Genomic DNA, 26,457 nt, shown 5'->3' on the forward strand with positions numbered 1-26,457 from the left:
TGAGAGCGGGGCGCGATGAGCGTACCGCCAGCGCCGCGCCCCGCTCTCAAACGCTCATGTGTGGCGGAGGCTTTATAGCATTCTTTCTACTCCCGTGTTGTTATTCGTCATTTACAGTGTCGTGCATAGATCGTTAAAACCCTACATAAAAGATGCCCGCCCCCGCCCGGCGCCCCGCGCACCCACGCATACGATATAGCTCTTAAAGCATTGTCAGGTAGCCTTTAAGGGATATAGCGGGGGTGCGCGGGGCGCCGGGGGCTGGCGACGGCGCGGGGGAGTGCGAGCGACAGGGTGAGGCAGGAACAGAGGGGAGGCCGACAAATCAAAATACAGGAAACAGTGCGAATTTCACGAAAGTTATTCTAGAAAACTATTAAAAAGTAAGTGCATGCTCGTAGAAAAAGTATTGTATGCAACGGTGTTTAACTGAGTCCATTAAAGGCTTCCTAACAATGCGTTAAAGGCTGTAACGTGTGCGCGGGGAGCACGCCAAATTTATATTTTTGTTTTATCTTAAATTTTATCTATCAGGATTCAATTTACGCCCCCGCTCTAAATATGTAATTTTGCTTCCTTGTAACACTATCTACTATTCAGTTTGCCTTCTCATTGGCAATATTGGCATTGACCCTGCCTACTCTCACGCCGTTCCTGGCTATCGTTACTTCGACCGACCGAATTAAAACAAATTATTTTAAAAGTTTTTAATTCATGTGTCTATACAAATGAATCCTATAAACACACGTGTAGTTCGCATTGCCTTGATTCGTCAATATTTTTAAAAGCATCTTCTGTATAGGACTGCTACTGGCGACTTTGAAGAATTGCTTGGCTGGCCCCTGGTTTAGATATTCCGCTTCTAGGGTTTTTATCCACGTCCCATTATCTAAAATACCCTGAAAAGAAAGAAAATATGAGTTGCTAAAAACCAAGCATACATTCCTGCTACAAAACGGCATTCCGGCAACGCACCTCCAACACCTCTGGTGTTTCGGGTGTCCATGGGCGGCGGTGATCGCTTACCATCAGGCGACCTGTCTGCTCGTTTGCCTCATATCCCATAAAAAAAAAATGCGAGCAAAGCTTTATTTCAGTGCTCGATACAGATTTTCTACTCTTTGGTATTCTTGGGTCGCTAATACGCGACCTCTTTACTTAATTCGATCAAATAAAACCTTACCTATTTATGAGAAAATAATGTGATAGTGATTCTTTTTGATCGATCGGTAAAATTCATAGACCTATATATTCAGTTTCCTATTTCAGTGGTAAAATTTCACAATAAACCATTTGTCGATGGCATTTATTTGTGTTTATGTACTAGTATTCGATATATCTGTGGGCGTGTTAGTGATTTGTGTATAATGATCTTTCTCCTTCATCTCTGTAAGTATCACCCTGAATTCTTAGCTTTGGAAAGGATCGGTAACTTTTTGTCATGCTTCAATATTACCTACTATTTTTATAAATTACAAATATAATAATAGTTAGGTACCTACTATAAAACAAGTTATGTTTATCGAATGTCAGTGATGTAAACAAGGAGTAAATATTTAAAATTTTCTAACGGTTCCATCGCAATTTTGTCCAAAATAATAATAATAATAAAAGTGAAAGTAATTATACTGAACGTGACAAATTACGTACAACAAAAAAGGATGAAGGATTTCACAGCATTTCGATACCAATGTTCTGAAATCGGTTGTTGACACGTTCGGCACTGACAGTTTATAGTGTGGTTCTTCTGTATTGATTAGTTGGTTCCGCGTTTAGCCTAATATACCTATTTTTTGTTCTTATTTAATATTTATAGAATTAAGGATGCCGTTCCATAACTACCACCAGTACCTACAGAACAAGGTCCCACGCAAAAAGAAAATAAACCTCGATAACTTCGATTAAGACACAAGATTCATGGATTTTAGGCGAAGAGAAGAGAGGAAGTAGCGTGCCTTGCTTGTTAAATTTTGATTCTCTAAAACCATGTTTTAATTTTCTATAAATATTAACGAGAAACCAGTACACGCTGCCCCCATTACATATGACGTCGGCACATTATTGCCATAATTATGAAAGCGGTTTGTAGCGACACTGTTTCAGGGCCAAATAAAATCTTGTCAGGCTTAAAATGTGTCATTTTACAGCAAAACGCCCTACTTTGTCGCTAGCCGTAAGGATCACGAATCACTGATTTAAACTTTCACGATTATTACACATCATTATTTTTAAAATCGGGACTTAATCGCGTATAACTACATATTAAACTGACCTCCAACGTTTCAAGGACGGCGTTGTCCCCGTGGTCTCGGAGAAGACTGGCTTGAAATGACATCAACACCTTCTGACAGCCGCGCGAGTTTTTCGAACTACCCGCACTTGGTTTTGATACGCCGTCCTTGAAACGTTGGAGGTCAGTTTAATATGTAGTTATACGCGATTAAGTCCCGATTTTAAAAATAATGAGGATCACGAATGTTTTTTTTTGACCGGTTACTTCGTATAAAGGTTCAAGCAAATATCGTCCATATGGTAACCGACTAAGTGGGATACTACTAATTACTACTACTCTCACTAAACTTCTACACAAATACATAATTATGTATAGGTACTTAAACTTACGAAAAGGACGAAATTCTTCGGAGCACTTTTCGCAGTGTCAGGTCGAACGTGCTCAATGCCAAAGCGTTTTACTTCCGTAAGTTGTTTCAGTTGGATGACAATTTCTCCACGAGAACCACTGAAATAAACATGGAAAGAGACGATAATAAAGATAACATAAGTATATTATTTTGCAAGGGCATGCTATACGAGACTACGAATGGTGCTGATTCATTGGTATCAGAATCCCTTTGATTGACGCCAATAAGTAGGCAATAAGTAGTTGTGTCGCCAGCGCCACTTGTACAGTAGAAAACGTTCGACCTGCATAGCATAGGCATGAGATTTTTATGAATATAGATCGATATCTTTGGACGATAATCTATTAGAGTGATGCCTATACGACGACGTCGTTGTTTCCTGTGTTGCTTGGTCGCCGATTCATTTATCGGAGATTTTCCCACGCCGTGTTTACAATCACTTTGTTGACATTTGAACATTTTGAACCTTCTTGCCCTACAGGCGTCTATTCTACGAGCAATTTGCTATTGTCTAATATCGACAACTTTCTGTTTTATCGTAGGTATCTATTCGGCTCATTGTTTATTGGATCTAAGACAGAGAGTAGAAGGCGCTGTCGCTTTGTGTAGTGTTAGTTACACCAAAGTATAATAAAGATAGTACATCAACTTTGTCATCTGAAAGTATGGGGCCGTATGCGTGAAATCCGATAGTTATGATTTTTTGCAGGCTTGTTTATGATGTTGGCCTAATGAATAGTCCAAGTTTGTGACCTCGAGCGCCGAACGCAACTTTGTCAAAAATCGCGGAAAAATCGTTTCTTTTTCAAATGTTGGCGATTATAACCCTAAAGGACTAGATTTTGAAACCGCTTTGTTAGGACGACAGAGCCAAAAAACGGAGAGGGCCAATGATATTTCGATGAAAGTAAAATTTAAATGAATTTTTTTTTAAATGATTTTTTTTTAATGAAAAAAGTGTCGAAAGACAAGTGTTATGTTACCTAAAAGGCCAACAGTCAGAAGGTACGGCGCTTCGTTTGGCCAGCATATTGCTCATAGGGGGGCTCGACCGCCATAGGGGCAGAACCCCCCAAAGAGCGACGCGTGACGTCCACGGCAACGTATAGCTGCCTCGGCTAACTGTTGCATCATCTATGTAGTCTTTTTCGTGTTGAGAGGGAGCGCCATCTGATGAATAAAGAATTGTTTTTAAGTAAATTTAGTGGCATAAATTAATTAGGTATACCTTAGTCCCGTGAGAAGCGCTGGCTGGTAGCCGTGCGGTAAATGCGTGTAGGCTTGTGTCGTTCACGAACTATGAACTGTTAGGAATAAAATCCCATCAATGACCGAAATGAACTGAATCTTTCCGTGGTCTGAGAATCGGTCTTTGCTCATTTATTTCAGTATAGGATCGGCGAGCGCGAGCGGTTTGGATCGAGAACGAATGTGTGACTACGCCGACCGAGAGCGAGAGCTACTTAGCAGAGCAACAAAAAAAGTCAAGTTGTCATATTAAACTTCGGTTACTTACTTACAACCTTTCGGCCCGGAATGTTACTATCTGTGGACTATTCGTATCGTTTTGACACTATTCGGTCCCATTCGTTCTGATCTTTCCGACCGCAGTGGTCGCTGGTCTGGTTGAACTAAATGAGCAAAAGACCTAAAAGAGCGAACTAGTTCGTGGGAGCGATTGAACGAGATCGGAGCGCTCCGATCAACGAACGAAACGGCACAAGCCTAACTGCGTGCGACGTTCCGGAAGTCGCGGGATCGAACCCCGGCTCGCACCAATGAGTTTTTCGGAACTTATGCGCGAAATGTCATTTGATATATGCCAGTCGCTTTTTGGTGAAGGAAAACATCGTGAGGAAACCGAACTAATTCCAATAAGGTCTAGTTACCCTTCGGGTTGGAAGGCCAGATGGCAGTTGCTTTCGTAAAACTAGTGCCTACGCCAAATCTTGGGATTAGTTGTCAAAGCGGACCCCAGGCTCCCATGAGCCGTGGCGAATGCCGGGATAACGCAAGGAGGAGGATGATGATAATGACCTTAGTCCCGCGGGTGAGACTAACATTTTGTTGTTAATAATTTTTAGGGTTCCGTACCAAAAAGGTACAACAGGAACCCTTATGGTGCGACTCTGTCCGTCTGTCACATTGTTAAATATCTCGAGAACTACTTATGCTATCGATATGAAATTTGGAATAGTTATAAACATTGTGAACTTCTACAAGTTGAAAGTATTTCTTAACCGCCGCCTCAAATCTCTCAAAAGAAGGTGGTTCTCTATTCGTCTGTATTTTTATTTTTTTAATTTTTTTTAATGTTTGTTCCTCGATATCTAGGTGAGTTCAATAAATGAATAAACGCGTAACTAGACCATAGGTATATTGAGTACCTAAGTACGTATATTTTATATACATATGTTACATTACCATATACAATTATACAACAATATAAACTTTATTGCACAATAGGTATAACAGGTACTACAACTACCTATTATACAAATGACGGACTTAATCTAAAGACAATTACTACCAGACAAGCAACAGGCTAAACATGACCACTGCAGTGCAGAGTAAGTGCAGGCTTAATTAACAAAATATATCGCTTAAAATAAAATATATAAATAATTTAAAATGTTTTTAATTATTAATACTTTAATGGATCATAAATTTAAAATAAAATTATTGAATTAATAACAAACATTCTTTCCTTTAAAATAGATAAAATGGTAGCTACAATTGTATTCACAGACGAAATTCTTAAGCTCAATGCATTTCTAGAAGCTTTTATGCCAACGTTTATTTGTCTTTTCCTCTAAAATGAAATGTAGCAAACTTGCCGGGGCAGAATAAAATCTCTGACTCGCAACGTTCGGAGTAACAACATAAAAGCTAAGAGCTACGAGCTACTAGCATCATATATTAATAGAAAAATAATATAAGGAAATAATTTAAATGTTGTGTTTTTACTTTTGGTAAACAGATTAAGTCTTGTTATTCTGGACGAAATCGAAAATGTATACTAATTATTTGGAAAAACATTTTAGAATAGGAGGTACTTTTCTGTGCCGAGAAAATAGAAACTTTGGACCTACCTAAAGATAAGCTTCAAGGAATCCGTTGATACAAATACGTATTACAATTGTTAGGTAAACAGTTACGTAAAATAGGCCATCACAATTGTTTCAGGAAGCCATCAATTATTAAAACTATGCCTCTTGTCTAGCACTTGGCTGAGAATCCTAAGGGGATAATAAGCAGGCGAAGTTTCTATGCAATATTGTGCCTGGCTATTTCTCAGAGCTACTGGATGGATTTGTTCAGATTTTTGCTTGCTTTCTTCGCAGGCGGTGAGAAATAGCGGCAGTAACTTGGGTTTCTACTTAAAGCTTGTAGCCGCTAGATTTATATTTTAGAAACGTAAGAGGTTTTTTAAGGTCAGGTGGGTTTAATATAACAGACGTGTAAAAATACGACAAAGCTTTTAACATTCAAGATCTTATTCTAGTTCTATAAAGTAGACATTAGAACAAAACATTTTTTAAGAGCTTTGTCTTATTTTTACTCATGTGACAAGTACTTTATTTACCTCTCATCTGACTCTACTTAGGTATAATTATATGCGTAAGTTAGTTATCCAATAAGATTAAACCGATAATACAGTAACACAATAAGTCACACAGTGACCTAATCGTAAGTAAAATCACGCGATGAACTCATAAGTCCTCGCGACGGCTGCAAGCTGCAATCCGGATAGGATTAGGTACCTATGCCATATGACGCGAAATTCTCGAAAAGTATCGCCAGAAAGCAATCGATATTATAAAAGTGAGTGGGTACAACCGTTTAAATATTTAAATATGCTTCAAGAAAGTTTAACGCCTATAATATCAAAGCAAATCGAAGTTTCTCCCCATAATGTTCCGCGGTGTAAAGGACAAATTATAACGTAGGCACCGTTTCTGCATATAATTTTCTGCGTTGTGGGTGTTTTAACAACGACCAGTACACGACATTTCGCTTTCGGAATGAAATATGGCGCGGTCGTTTGGCCCAATTATAAAGGGTATTTTCCTGTTGGACTGATGTTTACTTAGCTTGTTTTAGAGTTTAGGTCGGTTACCTACTCATGTTGAATGTCCAAGACCATATTACATACTAAATAATTTTTAAGAAAAAAAAACCGCAGCTCTTGGTGTTCTGGTGAAAAGTACTTGCGAATGTTGGATTATGTAGAAATGTGTACGTATTTTTTAAAACTGCTTTTAATATAAATCTTTGATTATTTGATGGAAACACAAATGAATATACGTATACCGTTAAGATCTGAAGAGTTTCCTCAATTCCTCATGAATCCGATATCCGATTATAAGAAATCGAGCTTGACAAAATTTGAAAATTCAATACCTATGTATAAGCATAGTAACAAAGAGAACAAATCTCCTAACAAATAAATGTGATTGTTCTGAACCTAAATGCTGTTCCTATAAAAATACGAAAGTCACTAAAAGTGTGCCGTTCAGATTTGAGGAGTTCCGTTCTGATCATCATCAGAAATTCCACTGCACCAAATGTCACTGTTCTGAACGTAGACGCAAGCTGTTCTTATAAAAATACCAAAGTCATTATAAGCGTGCCGTTCAGATTTAAGGAGTTCCGTTCTGATCTTCATCAGCAGTTCCACTGCACCGAATGTGTGTGTGTTATGGACGTAAGTGCATGCTGTTCTTATAAAAATACCAAAGTCACTATAAGTGTGCCGTTCAGATTTGAGGAGTTCCGTTCTGATCTTCATCAGCAGTTCCACTGCACCAAATGTCACTATTCTGGACGTAAGTGTATGCTGTTCTTATAAAAATACCAAAGTTACTAAAGTATGTCGTTCAGATTTGAAGAGTTCCGTTCTGACCATCATCAGTAGTTCCACTGCACCAAATGTCACTGTTTCCGACGTAAATGCATGCAGTTCCTTTAAAAACACAAAAATCACCGTATGCATGCCTTTCAGATTTGAGGAGTTCCCTCGATTTCTCCAAGATCCCATCATCAGAACTGGGTTCTGATTAAAATGGGACCAATCTGTATGCATATACATTCAATAAAAATAAAAAAAATCGGTCCAGTAACGGCCGAAATATCGTGGAACAAACATAAAAAATAAAAAAAATACAGACGAATTGAGAACCACCTTTCTTGAGATTTAAGGGCGGCGGTTAAAGAAGAGATTAGAGACTGTATTGCTTTCAAGGTTCCGTAGGTACTAACAGGAAAAAAACGGAACCCTTATAGGTAATAGGATTCTTTGTTGCCTGTCCGTCCATCTATCTGTCAAGACTCATTCTATCGTGAACGCGAGAAGATATCTAGTTAAAGTTAAAACTATATACAACATATATACATATACTATAATACGTAGGTCTACAGTCCTAGTACTCTATAAAACTATGAAAAGTCGAAATTTCAAGTTAACGCGAAAAAAATACATGGAATTTTCTACGGAACACTCGGTTCGGCTAGTCAGACTTGCGCTTGGTCGGTTTTTTCTTGTAACGATTTAAGTAAGTAACTTCTATTATTATTTTATTGGATATTACAATTTAATTGGATATTATTTCTTAGATTAATGAGAATCGAGAGATGTTTTATGTTCAAAATTACCTATCAAATAAGTGAACTGACCCACTTTCATTGGTAGGTATTTTGGTTGCTTGAGCGTAGGTACTTTTATAAGTATACTAGCTTTTGCCCGCGGCTTTGCTCGCGTTAGAAAGAGACAAAAAGTAGCCTATGTCACTCTCCATCCCTTCCACTATCTCCACTTAAAAAAATCACGTCAATTCGCCGCTCCGTTTTGCCGTGAAAGACGGACAAACAAACAGACACACACACACTTTCCCATTTATAATATTAGTATGGATTGGTAAAAATTAAATATTTCTGTCAGATGAAAAATACAATGTATACATGGATGGAAAATTAGAGATAAGTAAATGTTATAACTAATATTAATATTATGTAGTACTAACCAGAATTAGACGTTTGTGACCTTATTATCATTAGTCGACGAAGCCGCTGCGTATTTCTGAAAATAGCCAATTCTACAAATACGTAAAGCAATTTCTACAATAGTGCTTAGGACTTTTAGCTTTTTCAATCTTTATTGTAAAAGACGACGACGACGACGAGGAAAAATCCTATATTCTGACACCTAATATCCCGAGACTATTGTTGACGTCTTTATTGTATTTTGATAAATAGAATTACAAGTCACAAGTAGGTATGGTCAAAGTCAAATGTCTCATGTACTGGTATACACTTGGGTCGTCTCGTTCGTTTTTCGTCACGTTCCTAAATTTGTGCGATTCTGCTTTCGTTAGCCATTCTTTATTCGTCACGATCGTCGATGGTCTTTCTCACTATTGAGATGGATTAAAATAAAGATGAACAACGAAATTGACCGAATTTCGTTGATCATCTTTATCTTAATCCGTCTCGTTCTTCACTCGTCATAATCTTCTTTCGGCATGTTCGCTGTTAAATTTATGTTTTTCGTGTTTTTTCGCAGTCTTAGGTCGGTACCAACTTAGAATATGACCAAATACGGAATGACGAAAAACGATTCGAAATAAGAGAAAGGCCAACAACTCATTAATCTCATTATGTTCAAAGACGATATATAATGACTGCAGACTAAGTTGACGAATGAAGAATGGCTGACGAAAGCAGAATAGGACAAATTTAGGAACGTGACGAAAAACGAACGAGTCGACTCAAGAGTATACCTAAACCTATGTACTTACTCGTTTTTGTTATATTATATAACTATAAATATTATTTACTTTCATTTTATGTATTTCAGGAGATTTATTGGCCAAATGTCACTCTAGGCTTTTACTATACTTACTGGCCGAAATGATTTTAACTAGTTTTCTGTTTTTCGTAGTGGGCATTAGTTTTAGCGTAAAAGGCCGACAGTTGATGCTTCTCGGCCGGCGGGCAGAAAAATAAATTTCGTTATGTACCTCAGTGCCTGTTCCGCTTTTAATAGAGATGCAGAGAGACTCTTCATCACATAACAGCACTCTTCTTCTACTGACGTCTCAGGATTGTCTAAAATAACGTTTTTCTTGTTACTTTAATTGAGCCAAAAAGTTACAAAACTAGACATACAAATCATACGTCACGTGTGAAATCGGACGCAAGTAATCGTAAAACGGACACGAATTATGTCTTATTTCCGTATTATCGTCTTAAAATACGAAGCCCATTTGAAAGCTCATGCATTGTAATTAGACTCATTATTCGAGAGAATGTGAGTACCTATGCCAAGTGACCAAACCTAATGACAATCGTTTATAGAAAACGCCAAACGCAAAATAGTTTTATTGTATGAATCACGCCAGTTTTCATTACAATTTTTTGTTCCCACGAATATCCCGATAAGTATAATTTTAAGTCCTACAACTTCAATATACTGTAATACTGCTTCTATATACATATATATTTCTTTTATTTTCAATTCCAATTTTACGCTTGACACTACAAATAAAAACATTGAACAAATTCTGAATTTGATAAGAGTTTTAGACCACTGAAAACAACATTTGCGGCTCTTTGAGATCACTAAAAGTGATATTAATTTAGTAAACCGAGTAGATACAACTTCTTATTCAACGATAGTACGAGTACATTTCTGCAATTATGTGCCTACTAGTATTATTTACAGTGCCAGACCGTTAGTCTCTGCAAAATTTGTCGAGCTAGCATTCGACTTACGTAGCATGCACGAGTCGAGTTGCATTGTGGGTCATGTTCCCAATATTTAGTGTAAATGAGTCATTAGCAATAGTGCAACACCTGAAGGTCATTTTGCAATTACAAGGTTTGTGTTTCACTCAGGTATTATGGACATAATAATGATTGCCATTATTTTTTACTTGATGAATAATTTGGGCCCTTAAATATGAACACTATAATTGTTTATTTTAATTTTCCTCAGATTAAAAAAAAGTGCATGTTTATACCTATAGACAGTGTTTTTTGTGACCTAAGTAGGCGGTTTAATTAGACAAATATCTACAAGCGCAAATTCACCAAGTATTCATTAAACCAATTTTTTTTATCAAAATATCGAACAATTATAAATGGCTCAGTCCTAAATAAAACTGAAATTAAAATAATTTTGACGACTAGTACCTACTAATACAAAACATACAGATAAATAACGAATTCATTGGTCCTATATCTTAGCCGGATTGTAGTTAAGAAAATAAATAGTGACAAAAATGATATAATTCTAGGAAAGAATAAAGAGTATATCATAAAAGGTACTTACACAAAGAGATTAACCTTGTTTTCGGAACAACTTTGGTTATAAATTTGGAGTGCGCTATAAAGCTCGACAGTCTTGAGTAGGTCACTGAAAACAGTTTAGGGATTATAATAAATCGTGCTTATGGACTGAATTTCACAGCCAGATAATACAGTATAAGGTTCTATGATTATAAAGATATGAGTTTAAATATACTTGTTGAAGCAACGACGTAGGGTTCGACTTACGAGGTGCGGTCCAAATGTCTCCGGCCCGACAAATATGGCGGAAGAGTTTAAAAAAAGTATGTATATCATTGTGTTCGTCATTTATTCCACTTTTTTGGTGTATAGTTTCTTTAGGTGTCTGTTGGCTGTAGGTTTTTTTACGGTGTTTAGTGCTAGGTTAGTGCCCAAACTTTTATCGTGCTTACAGCGAGATGAGTGAAAAACCGTGAGTTCATGAAACTTGAGACCAGCATAGACACCGCGTAGCGAGTTTTTTGAATGCAATTGCTACTGTAGATGAAACCATGGTTATGTAAGACGATACTCTGTACAAAAGAAAATTAATGGAGTGACAACGTCATGGTGAAAAGGCGCCTAGAACAACCTCTGTCACAAAATGCACGAAAAAAGATAAAGGCTACGGTATTCTAGGGTTGTCACGAAATTCTAACGATTTACATAAAAGAAGGGTAGACTACGGTAAATAGCAGATGCTACGCAATATTTTTTGTCCAATTACGATAGCAGATTATGCAGAATAGTCTTTAAAAACTTAGCAGAGGCACAAGGGCATCTCCGCGACAATTTCCCCGTTCACGCTGCTTCATTTTACAAGGTTGCTATGACGAAATGTGTCTTCAAAAATATTCGGCACCTACCTTATATTCGAGACGTGACCCCAAGTGATTATTATTTGTTCTAAAAACTTAAGGTAGACTGAAGTAAAAAAAAAAAATCTTCATTTGACGAAGTGACCCGTGCGGTTTAGGGCGATTTTGAGGACAAAAATCTTTATTATTTTTATTAGGTGATGGAGAAGCTTATAAAGAGATTTGAAAAGTGCGCTGTGACAGAGGAAGACTATATTAAAAAATAAAAATAAAATTGTAAAGATATGTAAGCCTTTTCTTTGTTAGGCCGGAAACTTTTGGACCGCACCTCGTACTCTAGTTTCCGTTTAGCGCCAATTTGCAGATTTGTATTTAAAATTTCGTCAAATGCATATTTGACGAAATTTTAAATACAAAACCTTCATTGTCGCACATATTGCAATTATTATTATAACAATCTAAATAAATAAATCTAAATCTATTTCCATGAAATTGATATTTTGCAAAGAAAAAGCACAATTATATCATATTTTAACAAAATACATATTGGCAATTCTTTGTATGGACGAAAACTAGTGAAATATAGCCACATATAGTCTTTGGATGTGGGTCATCTTTGTACGCATTCGGAGTCTTTCCAGGCCTTACTTTGCGTGTATGTTCTATAGTAATACTTACCTGTTATAAAAATGACTAAACAAAGCAGCAAAACCAGCCAAATGACATTATTCTCAGCAGGATTCTCGCTCGTTTGTTTACACCGTATTCTTCGCCTTTTACAACGGGAGTTAAAGTTGCCAGGGTTCTTATCTTCATTTAGATACTCCCAGATGTTTCCTCGCAAAGGATAGGCGGATCGCATTTCTCGTGGCATTGCGACTTTTAGCGGTTGTTTCCTTTCGTAAACTTTGCCTGGGGGTAGGATTACCAGATATAAATTAGAAAAGGTCGTAACAAAATGATATCTGTGAAAAAAAACCGGCCAAGAGCGTGTCGGGCCACGCTCAGTGTAGGGTTCCGTAGTTTTCCGTATTTTTCTTAAAAACTATTAAATCTATCAAGTTTGAAATAATTTTCCTAGAAAGTCTTTATAAAGTTCTACTTTTGTGATTTTTTTCATATTTTTTAAACATATGGTTCAAAAGTTAGAGGGGGAGGGGACGCACTTTTTTTTCCTTTAGGAGCGATTATTTCCGAAAATATTAATATTATCAAAAAACGATCTGAGTAAACCCTTATTCATTTTTAAATACCTATCCAACAATATATCACACGTTGAGGTTGGAATGAAAAAAAATATCAGCCCCCACTTTACATGTAGGGGGGGTACCCTAATAAAACATTTTTTTTCATTTTTTATTTTTGCACTTTGTTGGCGTGATTAATATGCATATTGGTACCAAATTTCAGCTTTCTAGTGCTAACGGTTACTGAGATTATCCGCGGACGGACGGACGGACGGACGGACGGAGAGACAGACCTGGCGAAACTATAAGGGTTCCTAGTTGACTACGGAACCCTAAAAATCACCTTAGATATGTATTTATGTAGAGTTGGACTAAGCTTTCTACGCATTGCATTTACAATGTTGACATGTCACACTTTGTGGACATGTACAAACCACATTTTGTAATTACAGCTCTAGAAACCAATACTATTCTAAAAGTTGCCCAAAAATATGTCTGCAAAAATTCCCTTGTCAAAAATATGTCTCTATGTCAATTTTTGCCGAAATAAATGAGAGTTCGTATAGGATATATTTTTGAAAAAAAAATGACGCCTATATTTTTTCCACTTGACTGTACAAGTGTAAAAAAATATGGATGTAAATAGTTTCAGATATGTATAATTTTGAATACTGTATAAAATAGATTGTCATTTTAAAATCCGCGGACTCTCAAAGTTCAAAGGCATGCAGTACGAGTAACTAGGGTTGGTAGTAGGTATTAGTATTTGACTTCTTAGTAAACTTGGCTTGACTATGATAGATAGTTAAAATTATTTTAATAAAATTGTAGAAGTCTGGCAACAGCACCCGGGGGAAATATGGGCAAAACGGACGGTTACTTGAGTTACCTGCCCGAGCACTGCAATTTACTTCTCGTTTGAAACGCTTTCGCGCTTAATGAGTGTCGCCAGAAAGGTTGGCCGCACTCACAGATATGACACTAAGTAGACGAAGCATCTACTGCAATATTTACAAAACTCTTATCCTTCAGCAAATAATTGTTATGAAGGTTCCATGGCCGAAATACCCCCTTCCCTCCTAGAGTTTTCATGAAAATTGTAATATCATAAAAAAAGGAGTGGTCTTCTGATTCATAAAAGCCGCAGATTTATGATTAATATGTAAAATTATCACAGGAAAGTAATTAGATAATATTGGAATCGTGTTGCTTAACTTCAAACTCGGGTAAATCCATTTTGCTTTAAGGTTGATAATGATAATATAGAAAAATAATCTCATCTGAAAGATAAAACCTTATAGCAAAATGGATTTATTTGAGTTTGAAGTTAAGTGACACAAATAAGTCCTTAACAGTTCTTTGCTTAGTGCTTAACCGTCATAGGTATTTATAAAGATCTATATACTTACTTTAATTAATTATTTTATGTTTAATTACTTTCACAAGACAAACAATTAATAGCTAATTCAGGTACGCAGCGCGTTTATGAATGACTTCACTACATTAAAAATAAGTAGGTACCTAACTAAAATACCTAACAGTTGAAATTTGCATTTTGTAAAGTATAATCTGATTACCTACGTGGTCTACTAACACATTATGTCTGTTACCGTACTCTAATATCCCCAAGTCCATCTCAGATAATGCGTGTCGCGATAATTACAACGAACTAAGTAATGAAAGCGTGAATAAAAAAACTAGTGACTTATAGGTTAGGTTCTGCGTTTTGTGGTTTAGGGTTCAATGATAAAGGTACCTAAGAAAATAAAAACCTAGGTAAGCAGGTACTAACATTTACTTCATATTTGTGACAAAAATATTTAAAATTTGCTTATATATATTCAATATGTAATTATATAATTCAATATGTAATTATTAACCGCTCAGAGATTTTAGACGAGCGTGCAGAATGCACAGTAGGTACACGTAGCGTTACCTATATGAAGATTTGTTTTCTTTATAAATCAGCCTACAGATCGAACTACAGAGGTTAGAGTTAATATATTTGTTCTTAAAATTAGTAGGTACTATTATATTAGTAGGTATATTAGAATAGCACAAGTACTCATTTATATTACTTTAAGGCTTCATCTAATTTGTATTACCTACTTCAATTATTATTCACTGTGGCAGGTGGCATGCTCCAATTGCATTATGTAGCTCGCTGCGATTTGGTTTTCAGGTCGTGCAAATTAGGGCTACGACGGATATAGCTAATACTTTAATATAGCTCCGGACTGTCGAACTGTTACGGAAAGTGTTTATTTTTAAAATTATAATTCTTAAATTAAACACATACACACAGAAAAAAATTGGAAAATATAGGGCTCACCTTCCAAAAACGCGTGCCTTCCAGCTTGACGTTGGCGGAATCATCAACGAGCCGAACTACACTTAAAAATTGTTTGACCATGTAGGCAAAGGGTTAATTACCATAGACAATTTGAATTTCCCGCCATTTCTTAGTGCCAAGATTTCGATACTATCGATATTAGGTACAACAACTAAGTAAAAACTATATATAAACTAGGGTTTATATATAGTTGGGCGCTGAAATCGCGAAGCGTCTGGTTGAGGTAACTGGTGACCGAGAGCTGGCGACTTCCTCGCACAACGTATCAGCATGATACAGCGAGGAAATGTCGCTAGTATCCTTGGTACAATGCCTCAAGGGCCTATTTTAGACATTAGCTAGCTTTTAAGTTTAGTCTAAGTTTCTTATATAATTATATTAATTATATAAATATGTTCATGTAAATAAAGTTACTTTTATTTCTGGTTTATATAAACTAAATAAACATAATTGTCTAGGTGAAAACGTTTTCTCAAGAATTTGAAAAACTACGAAATAACAAAGTAAATTATAATCCTCAAAGGTCGATGTACTTACAAAGGGCTTCAGTTGGGACAAGGCTATGTTTTAAAAATGTTCAACATTTTGCTCGTTATGTTAGTAGCAAGTTTTACGACGATGAGAATTATTAAGCCTTGTAGTTGTACTATGAAGCGTTATATTTATACCTAACGATGTATTTTCGCAGTGGTATGATTTATAATTTATAATTTAAAATAAATATATAATGTAAAATACCCTATAATGGACGGTGATGCCACTATGGACAAAAAAAACACAAATCCTTAAAAATAACTATGTAAAATTGGTTTCTAAAAACTGACGGTATTGTACCATAAACAAGAGTTACGAGTATAGAGCTGCTTAATTTTGAAGTTTCATTTAATTCGGTTATTTCTGAAGGATTTGGCGAAAAGATAAAAGTCATCAATTTACTGAACAAAAATAACAAGACGAATTCTTAGTAATGTTGCTAAGAGAGTTGAGTTCATGTATAAAATAATAAAACCGGCCAAGAGCGTGTCGGGCCACGCTCAGTGTAGGGTTCCGTAGTTTTCCGTATTTTTCGCAAAAACTACTGAACCTATCAAGTTCAAAACAATTTTCCTAGAAAGTCTTTATAAAGTTCTACTTTTGTGATTTTTTTCATATTTTTTAAACTTATGGTTCAAAAGTTAGAGGGGGGGGGGGGGGGGGGGGGGACGCACTTTTTTTTTCTTTAGGAGCGATTATTTCCGAAAATATTAATATTATCAAAAAACGATATGAGTAAACCCTTATTCATTTTTAAATACCTATCCAACAATATATCACACATGGGGGTTGGAATGAAAAAAAATGTCAGCCCCCACTTTACATGTAGGGGGGTACCCTAATAATTTTTTTTTTTTCAATTTTTTATTTTTGCACTTTGTTGGCGAGATTGATATACATATTGGTACCAACTTTCAGCTTTCTAATGCTGACGGTTACTGAGATTATCCGCGGACGGACGGACGGACGGACGGACGGACGGACAGACAGACATGGCGAAACTATAAGGGTTCCTAGTTGACTACGGAACCCTAAAAAATAATACTCGGTGTAAACTTGAATGAGTTTTACTTACTGCATTAACCATGAGATAAGGTATAAAACATGCTAATTTGTTATTCCAAATATATAAAGAAATTGTGTTATTTTGCGAGTGTCCATAACTGGACCCGGAAAACTGCGTACCTCCTTTGATGGACAAGGAACAATTTAAGAAACCAAAATTTACAAGAAACAGTCCTATGTTAAAATAACCCTAACTAATTTTATTTGGGGTATATAAAATTGACTTAATGAGTATCAGTTGGCTTTAAAAAGTAAAATTTTAAACTTATTTCACTGTCCATAATGGGTGATCCATTACTAGAGAACTGACGTCCATGATTGGAGAAAAAACACCTCGTTTTAATTTGTTAACTATGAAGAAAGCAATAGCAATATCTATTCTGCAATACCTACGCTTGAAATGTAAATGAAGGTTAGGACATTCAAGTTTTAACACGCTTAGCGGTAGAATTTTTACATGTATCAGTGAAATATCAACTACTTATAGGCAAAATTTTGTCTTAAACTGTCCATGATTGGGTCCGTTACCTTCTTTGATCTTGATATTATAATCGTTAGCGTGTAGGTACGTAACTTAGTTTCTAAGCACTTTCTGGCTCCTTCGGCATATTTAGTAATCATGTCGTAAAAATTAAATGTTATAAAAAATATCCTGCCATTCATATCATTCATCAAATATCTTTGAACTAGTCTCCCGATCGTTGTCCGGTTATTACAGATACATATTATTATACTGTATACGTCTACTCTATATTGTATATGTCTACTACAACGTAATATATACAGATAAAATATGTAGTACATGCATATCTTGTTAATTAAAACTAATACGTTTGCTTACATACACAAACGACAGGAAAACACAAAATGTTATTAAAGTTATCTGGATTATGTCGATATTGTCGATGTTATATATAGGTACATATTTTATTAAGGAAGTTTCCTCGGAAATGTTCACGTATTAAGTACACGCTCTTTAGGATACTTTAGAACAATAATAAAGTTGCAAAATACATAGATATCTGCTAAATGTTCTTTTAGTTGAGTAAGAATGAGATACAAATTAATGTAACATTAACATGAGTGAAAGACATTTTAAAATTTTGTTTGAAATCGTATATATGATCCCAAATGTCCCCAACTAGTACTTAGATAAGAATTAGTTTATATTATAGTTTACTAGCGACCCGCCCTGGCTTCGCACGGAAAGTAAAGTTTAAAAACCGGCCAAGAGCGTGTCGGGCCACGCTCAGTGTAGGGTTCCGTAGTTTTCCGTATTTTTTTCAAAAACTGTTCATCCTATCAAGTTCAATATATTTTTTCTAGAAAGTCAAAGTTCTACTTTTGGTTCAAAAGTTAGAGGGACACACACACACATTTTTTTTAACTTTTGGAGCGATCATTTCCAAAAATGTTAACAATATCAAAAAACTATTTTAGTAAACCGTAATTCATTTGTAAATACCTATCCAATAATATAATCAAACGTTAGGGTCGAAATGAAAAAAAAAAAAACACTTTTAAACAACATTTACGTGTAGGGGGCGAATAAATAATTTTTTCCACTTTTTATTTTACCACTTTGTCGGCGTGATTGATATACATATTGGTACCAAGTTTCAGCTTTCTAGTGCTAACGGTCACTGAGATTATCTGCGGACGGACGGACGGACAGACATGGCGAAACTATAAGGGTTCCTTTTCTAGTTGACTACCGGAACCCTAAAAATTGGTATGTACCTAGGTATCAATGTATAGTAAGTTTTCCTTAAAAGATGTACCATACCATAGTGGGATATGTGACCGCGCTTTTTTGAATGGGAGACAATTTTACCATACATTGTGTTGTGGAATCTTGGACAAAAACTCTTAGCCAGCGTGAATATTCAGACTTCATTAGTAAAATATATTTGTATTTTAACCAATTTGTTGGGGTTGTCCGTCTCAGACCTATGCGGCCTCGCTTCGCTCGTCGGTCTATATGACTTCGGCCAGCAACCCTTTATGTCCCAGCCCTTGTAGTAATGTACCTATACTATTAAATTTGCAGAATAAATAGGTACGTAATTAGTTATGTATAAACACTTGTTTCAACGTTTTTAGGAATTGTTATGATATAGCTATAATAACAGATATTTACGTAAGATGGTTGTCAAGCGAGCGAAGGTCGTAAAACATTCTTAGCAGCTTGTTTATTTGATGACGCGGCGCGAGTTAGGTCAGCGGATCGCTGACCGCGCGGTTATTCTGCTCACAATATTATCGCTTTTTAGCGGGGAAAATATTTTCAATAGATAGAGAAAGGTCTGAAACGCCCAACATCTTTTAAACTATGATAGAGAATGTAGTTTCAAATATGTTCTAAAATCCCCAAGCCAACTCAGCTACATATCTACGTGATTTCTTCTTACCTGGCCCCGTAGCCGAATGGCATTTCTACGACGCGAAACGAAAACGAAACGCCGCGAAAGGTAGTCTGGCTCTGTCGTGCCAATACGCAAGAGCGATAGAGATATATATCTACGAGCGTTTCGTTTCGTGAGCGTTACGTGAGCGTTTGTGCATTCGGCTACGCACCCTGTTTTACGAGTTATTACATTGCGGCATTTGATGACTGCAAAATTTAACCTCGACAGCCCGCAATGTAACTAAAATCGCATGCGAGTTCGCACGCCGTCTAAATAGGCAGACCTAAGGACCAGGACCAGAGCAGGCCTAAGCCCAATCTGTAATATCATCTTATTCAACTGCAAGATTACCTATTCATCGACACTTACCAGCTGTGGAATATCGCGTATGAACGACGCAGTTATGAAATGTAGCTCCATCGCTTTTGTCAAAATTTATTGAAATCTTACGCGTGCATCTCGCCATATTAACTAGGTACTTATATAATGTACTATGTACTACCTAGTTATTATTCACAATATAATTTACAAACTTTATGGGACTAAACACAAAAAATCGGAGTCAGAATATAACAAAGAAAAATGTCTATTGGTATAATAATGACACTTGATAGTTTTCCCGCCATTTCTAAAAAAAAAATGGCAAAGGTTTTGTGCAATTATGCCAACCGTAGAACTTTATATATAATAGTCTGGCATGACGACCTTGTCAGAAGAATAATGCAGCAAAAAAAAAAAATACAGGCTTATTGTACCTACCATAGACAATTTGATTTTCTGGCCATTTTTTACTGCCGAGTTAAGTGTTTCACTAGGTATATAAATTTCGTGTCTTCGAATTGTGATGTTACCTGATGTTACCTGTATTTAAAATAATACAATAATTAAAAAAAATAGCATTGATATATTAAAATTAGATAAGCAATTTTTTGCCATATTAAAATAAGTCGGATTATATTTCATATTGGCAAATCGTTTTGATTATAACCTTAAGACAGTTAAAAAAAAATTGTAGGAAAATTAACCCAATAAAGTGTAACTAGATTTGCTAGTTATGATCCAAAGTGAAAGTAAAGTTTCATTCTAAAAGTGTTCTTAATTTATTTGCTTATTGACCCTAAACACACCATGAAATTGGACCAATTATATGACCTGTTGACATTGATACCGTTAATCATTTAAATTGTTTGTTCATGCATTTAAGAGTACAAATTAAAATTTCATGGCAGAGGTTTTAAGTAAAATGTTGCATTTGAAGCGTAACAGTTTGTCCGCCATGATTGTATCAATAGCACTTCTTTTTGTTGTGTCTCCGGTGTTTGGTCAGGAGAACCACGCCATGGGTCCCGCGACGCCCACAAGTGCACTACCTATGCCGTTCATGGACTTGTTCACTGCACCATCTAATTATTACTCGGAACAGATCCGGAAGACATATTCTGATCCTGGATACTCTTATCATGTGTCGTGTCCTAAGTCAGATTCTTTGTCATCTTTGGCTAGTGTTTTAGGAAGTGCCGCTAAAATAATGATGTCTGCTGCTGTTATAGTGTTTCTCAAAGTGGCGGCTGGCAAAATGATGTTGATGCCGCTAACAGTGATGGTTATGGCGAAGGCAGGATTAAAGGCGTTCCTTTTGTGGCCCATGATATCGAAGATGATGAAATATTTTAAGAAAAAAAGAAAAAAGGACACAAATCAAGAATGATCATGGATTGTTCTGAAAGAATCGCTTGTGTTATTCAGAGGGCATCAAAAAATGGCTGGACAAGCCACTTGGGTGCGGCCGCTACTTTTTCTATGATAAATGATGTAGAGGAAGACGCTCCATTTGCCAAGGTTCTACTAAGTGTTTTGGCCGGTGATAAGGTTGCAGAATGTATGTCACTAGACTGCGGTTCCGGAGTTAACATTAGCTGACACTCATAACACAAATAAAGTAAAATGCATGACTCAACTGCTAAACACAACCTACATAATTGTAACACGAAGAAGTGCCAACTTGCGAATATTTATTATTTTAACCTTATAAAGCGCGATGATGCATTTAATACAAGTTTAGTTGATCACGATGTCGCTGGCGGTAGCATTCCTGACGACAGTTTTATTACCATATGCTTTAAGTACGTTAATAGTTGACCCTAATGGATATCAATACGAAGTGGGAACTTTTATACCCAACGATGGAGTCTCGTTCTACCCGGAGCCAAGTCCGCCAACATATCAGCCAATTACGAATATTCTGGAAGTTCCACAAGTACCTGAACAGCGCAACAGTAGGCAGTTACAGCCGTCTCCACCAAAAGTTCCAACGGATACCTCGCACATAACGAAAAACTTGAACTCTGAAATCAACGATATCATCGAATCTCTAAACCAGCTGACAGAGAACAGGATGACAGAAAACAGGATGGATGAAAATATGGAGGCGCGTGCTGCTGAGCGGGCGGACGAATATGGTCACCGCCTTTCTTATGGATACCCTTCAAGCCCACAGAACTATGGACCGTGGTCTCCTTCTTACGTGCCTCAGTATAAACACGAACAAACTCCCAAACTGTCACTATTGAAGCCAGATCTACTAGTGAAACCAGTAGCTACGAAGGCGGCAAGTAAGATAAGCGGTTTGATTGAGCTGGTCCTCGCATTGCTGTCAGGATCTGCCTCTAATGATTTGGAGCTAAAAGGTTTCAAGGATATTGTTATCAATGGGATAGTGAAGCCTCTACTGACTGCTAAAGGTGGTCTAAAATCTTTGATCAGTAAGTTGAGTATTCCAGTAATTTCTTTGTTGTTGATTAATCTGGAAGTGTTGATAACTATTTGGTGGTTGTGGGAGGAGGACTGTCCCCAGCCGGTGTACCACCATCCGTCCTATGGATACGCACCGAAGCCGTCCTATCACGCTACAAGCTATCCTACTCCAAGCTATCCTACTCAAAGCTATCCTTCTCAAAGTTATCCTTCTAGCTATAACTACAATCCTTATAAATAATTCTACTAAGACCTAAATTGATCCCAGTTTTGTAATAAAAATTGTCAACTTACAATTCATTATCTGTTTGTGATGTGACATATTCATTTTTATATATCTAAGAGTTTAGTAATTTATTTTAAAGTAAGTAAGACTGAATATCGTTCTTATGTGTATGTATTAAAAGTCTACGAATAATTATAAGTTGTTTTTATTTTAATTAATATTTTCCCGATTTAAGAAACTACCAATGAAAATGAGAGGTAGGTAGGTACTTGTCTCTCAAGTGTGCTAGCTGACCTACCTACAAACCTATTGTCCCTATATAGGCTAATATCTAATTTGGCACAAGAAATGATTGTCTTCTGTAATTTTTGACATAAGAAACCAATATTTAATGATTTTGGGTATTAAATGTGTACGATGGCTAAGTATTTTTAATTTAAAGATGCGAGTATTTTTTTTGGCCACCGAAAACGCTGTCGGCCGTGTAGTAACGTCATAGAATTCATGTCAAATCAATCACTGACATAATGACCTTAATGCCTCGTACTTAAAGTGTAAGAAAGTGTTCTTTTCGCACTGAATAACTTCATTCACAGAAAATCTATAGATGACATGGCTGATGTTATTTTTGCCTGATTACGTAAGTGTTCTTTAATAATATTTTTTCTACTCCCGTGTTGTTATTCGTCATTTACCGTGTCGTGCATAGATCGTTAAAACCCTACATAAAAGATGCCCGCCCCCGGCCGGCTGGGCGCGCACCCACGCATACGATATAGCTCTTAAAGCATTGTTAGTAGCCTTTAAGGGATATAGCGGGCCGCGGGGCGCCGGCCGGGGGCGGGCGGCGGCGCGGGGGAGTGCGAGCGACAGGGTGAGTGCAGAAACATTGCAGAGGACAAGTCAAAATACTTATAGGAAACTGCGAATTTCACGAAAGTTATTCTAGAAAACTATTTAAAAGTAAGTGCATGGTCGTAGAAAAAGTATTGTATGCAACGGTGTTTAACTGAGTCAAAAAATACTCGTGGCGTCTTAATAACAATTTTCGGCTTCGCCTCAAATTGTTACCCACGTCACTCGTCTTTTTTGACCTCCTTTAAACGCCTGTTGCATAAAATACTATTTTGAGGTTTTTATGTCACAATAAAATATAGTGATATTTTTTTTCGGTTAATTGGACAGTGAGTAATAATACTAATAATATAAGACAAACTTTAAAAAAGGGTCAAGTAGCCTATTGGTGACAAAGGCACCGACTGTTTGTTCTTACTATCCTGTATCTATTGAAAATTGAGAGTTCAGAACTTCAGAAGACGTAATATTGGTACTAATGTTACTACATCGCCATACGGGTGAAAACTAAAACTCTTTAATTAAGGTCAATAAAGGTAAGTGTGTCATAAAGGGAAGTGTGTCTGACTTTCACATTTGGCCTGTTTAAACTAATGATCAGTGTTTATTGAGAAATCATACGTTTCGCACTAATTGTGAGTAGCATCAAGTAGCAAAAATATGAACTCGCAAAAACACCTGTGACAATGAGTAAAAAGGTCAAATGTGAAGGCCAGACACATTTCCCCTTTTGACACACTTATCCATATTGACCTTACTATTACAAAAGCTAAAGTGAGTAATGTGTTTTGAGCTACTAATTACCTAAATAGAGTATTTTTTGTGATTAACAGCCAGAACCTTGCATATAAAAGCAGTTTTATAGCTTACAAATTCTAATTGAACGGTAGCCAAATCATTTATATGAAATTTCTCACTTTTCACTTGAAGCGATTTTTCGTTCGCTTTTGTTATTTTTGTACTGTGGTTAACTACACACCTGAGCCTTAAGAAAGTACCCAGATCCTGCTTTTTTACATATCTGAAACAAATATTATAGTTTTCTTATCACCACTTAATTTCAAACTTTTTGCGAAACGCGTACCGATATCGGATTCGTACAATGGTTAAGTAATAAAAAAATTGACTTACAATTCTATGAGCATGATGCACCGAATATGTTCCTTGGCTGATTAGCAGGGGGAAATTAGCTAAAATTACGGCATAATTAATGGAAGGTTTTTTTTAATTGAAATATGTACGTTATAGACCGAAGTTATTTTTCATCAACCCTCCCCACTCCTCCCTCCTCTGCGTCACCCCTCTACCCTCCCTTAAAGTGCCGAAAATGCGGTTTTTCTCGATTTCTGACAAAACTGTTGAAGATACAGAAAAAGCGCGTAGGAACGAAGTAATCCTTAATAAATTTACTACAATTCATTCATTAACACTTTGGTTCTAGCACTTATAGTTTACGCGTGATCCGTCACGAAAGTTGGTCCTTTGCTGCAATTTTCTTTAGTGCATGTTAATTTTTCGCCCAAAATGCATACGAAATCGTCAAAATTTGTTTGATATAACTAAAATATTGTAACTCATGACTAAACTAAAATTAAGGGGGAAAAATCACTACCATGGGTGGAATTTCCAATGTGTCTTGGAATTCCAGTAACTATTTAAGACGTAATATTTTCACGGTAGTAGTCGCTAGGAGTACCATTGATCTATATAGTATATCTATGACTGGGGATGAGCTTTTGGTAGCTGTTGGTAGAGCCCTGGAGTATCAATCCAGTAGCCGTGAGTTCAAGTCCCACCCATGGTAGTGATTTTTCCCCCTGAAATTAATTTTCAGTTTATAATATTTAAGTAATATCAAACAGATTTCGTAAGCAATTTGAAAGAAAACTTAACATTTACTAAAGAAAATTGCAGCGAAGGACCAACTTTCGTGATGGATCACGCGAAACCGATAAGTGCTAGAACCAAAGTGTCAATGAACGATTTGTAGTAAATTTATCAAGGATTACTTTTTTCCTACACGCTTTTTCTGTATCTACAACGGTTTTGTCAGAAATCGCGAAAAACCGCATTTTCGGCTATTTAAGGGGGGGAAGAGGGGTGACGCAGAGGGGAGAGGGATGGGGAGGGTTGATGAAAAATAACTTCGGTCTGTAATGTACATATCCCAATCAAAAAAAATCTTCCATTAATTATGCCAACATTTTCATACATAACTTTCCAGAAGCAACGGACTAGATGTCACTAAATAAACCACTAAAATATGAGGAGTTTCACAAATAAAATGAATACAAACGGTTATACGAAAGGAATCAAACTTTTCAAACAAGAACGTCAAAAACACAGATAAAGAAAGGATATTTTTTTGCTTTAAAGCTGTAACAGACGAGCGCACCGGACCCAATCTTGCATCGAACTTGTAGAAAACCAGATTTTTACAATATTTGAATTTACTTCTTGTTATGGTACAAGTGCCATAATAATGGAAATGTAACGTTTTCGATTATTTTTACATGTATTTCTTTTAATTAATGTAGGTAAGTACTTTATTCTGATATTTCGTAAAACGGAAATTGGCTAGTACTCTGTCATTCAACTGTCATTCCGTGCAGGAACTGCGTCTGCGGCCTTAAAGCGGTTGATTTGATGTATTTGAATTGAATAATAAGTTATTAAGTGAAAAGTGGATTAAATAAGTACACAATATTAATTTATTCTATACTCTGTCAAACAAGTCTGTCAGTAAATAAGTACAAAGAAAACTATAGGTATCCTTTTCTCTAGCACCCTAAAGAAAAGGATGCATATAGTTTTCTTTGTTCTTATTTATAGTCTAGAGCCAATTTGGCCACAAGTCGTCTCCTTCACGATTTTCGTCGACATCTCTTCTAAATACCTAAAACAGGTATGGATACGTTCCTCGTTCTCTCCAGATTACGAATTGACCTGTTTTAGTTTAAGGAGGGGGGGACGGGTCGAGAAAAAGGGGGGGAAAGATGGCGACCGACCATCATAGATATTTATTCACATCTCGAGTCCTATGGCACCAATCTGTTCGTGCGAGGTGTCATTTAAAAGCTTATTAAACCTACTTTAATTGTTTTCAAATAACTATGCTCATAAAAGTAACCGTTTAGGAAATATTTGAAAATATGTGTTTTTTTATCGCGCATGAATTGCACAAGTACTAGTAAAAAATGCGTCTAACTCAATAAACAATAACTTTACCGCAATTGATGTTATTATAAAATTTTTGCGTCTATTCATGCTCTTTCTAAAAATATAAG

General features: G+C 36.4%; 2 protein-coding genes across 2 annotated transcripts; one reads left to right on the top strand and one right to left on the bottom strand.

Annotated features, from left to right (window-relative positions):
* Window positions 1–707: 707 nt before the first annotated feature.
* On the bottom strand, window positions 708–19,829 carry LOC125233557. Its single transcript, XM_048139612.1, has 8 exons — window positions 19,705–19,829; window positions 12,467–12,700; window positions 10,975–11,058; window positions 9,662–9,749; window positions 8,666–8,721; window positions 3,626–3,812; window positions 2,623–2,740; window positions 708–899 (listed from the first exon to the last, which is right to left on the bottom strand). The coding sequence occupies exons 1-8, from the start codon at window positions 19,799–19,801 to the stop codon at window positions 708–710; spliced, it is 1,056 nt and encodes a 351-aa protein (XP_047995569.1). The 5' UTR covers window positions 19,802–19,829.
* Window positions 19,830–20,896: 1,067 nt separating this feature from the next.
* Window positions 20,897–22,502, top strand: LOC125233624. The gene has a single exon (XM_048139687.1). The coding sequence runs from the start codon at window positions 21,407–21,409 to the stop codon at window positions 22,328–22,330; it is 924 nt and encodes a 307-aa protein (XP_047995644.1). The 5' UTR covers window positions 20,897–21,406; the 3' UTR covers window positions 22,331–22,502.
* The last annotated feature ends 3,955 nt before the right edge of the window (window positions 22,503–26,457 follow it).

Source organism: Leguminivora glycinivorella, chromosome 14, assembly GCF_023078275.1.
Source record: "Leguminivora glycinivorella isolate SPB_JAAS2020 chromosome 14, LegGlyc_1.1, whole genome shotgun sequence".
NCBI classification, from domain to species: domain Eukaryota; kingdom Metazoa; phylum Arthropoda; class Insecta; order Lepidoptera; family Tortricidae; genus Leguminivora; species Leguminivora glycinivorella.

Bases quoted from the DNA above. Each gene is read 5' to 3' on its own strand.
- LOC125233624 (XM_048139687.1), top strand. From the start codon at position 21,407: ATGTCGCTGGCGGTAGCATTCCTGACGACAGTTTTATTACCATATGCT.
- LOC125233557 (XM_048139612.1), bottom strand. From the start codon at position 19,801: ATGGCGAGATGCACGCGTAAGATTTCAATAAATTTTGACAAAAGCGAT. The intron at 3,813-8,665 runs GTTAGTACTACA...TTTATTCATCAG, and splicing joins GTCACAAACGTCTAATTCTG to ATGGCGCTCCCTCTCAACAC. The intron at 2,741-3,625 runs GTAACATAACAC...TGTTTATTTCAG, and splicing joins TCTGACTGTTGGCCTTTTAG to TGGTTCTCGTGGAGAAATTG.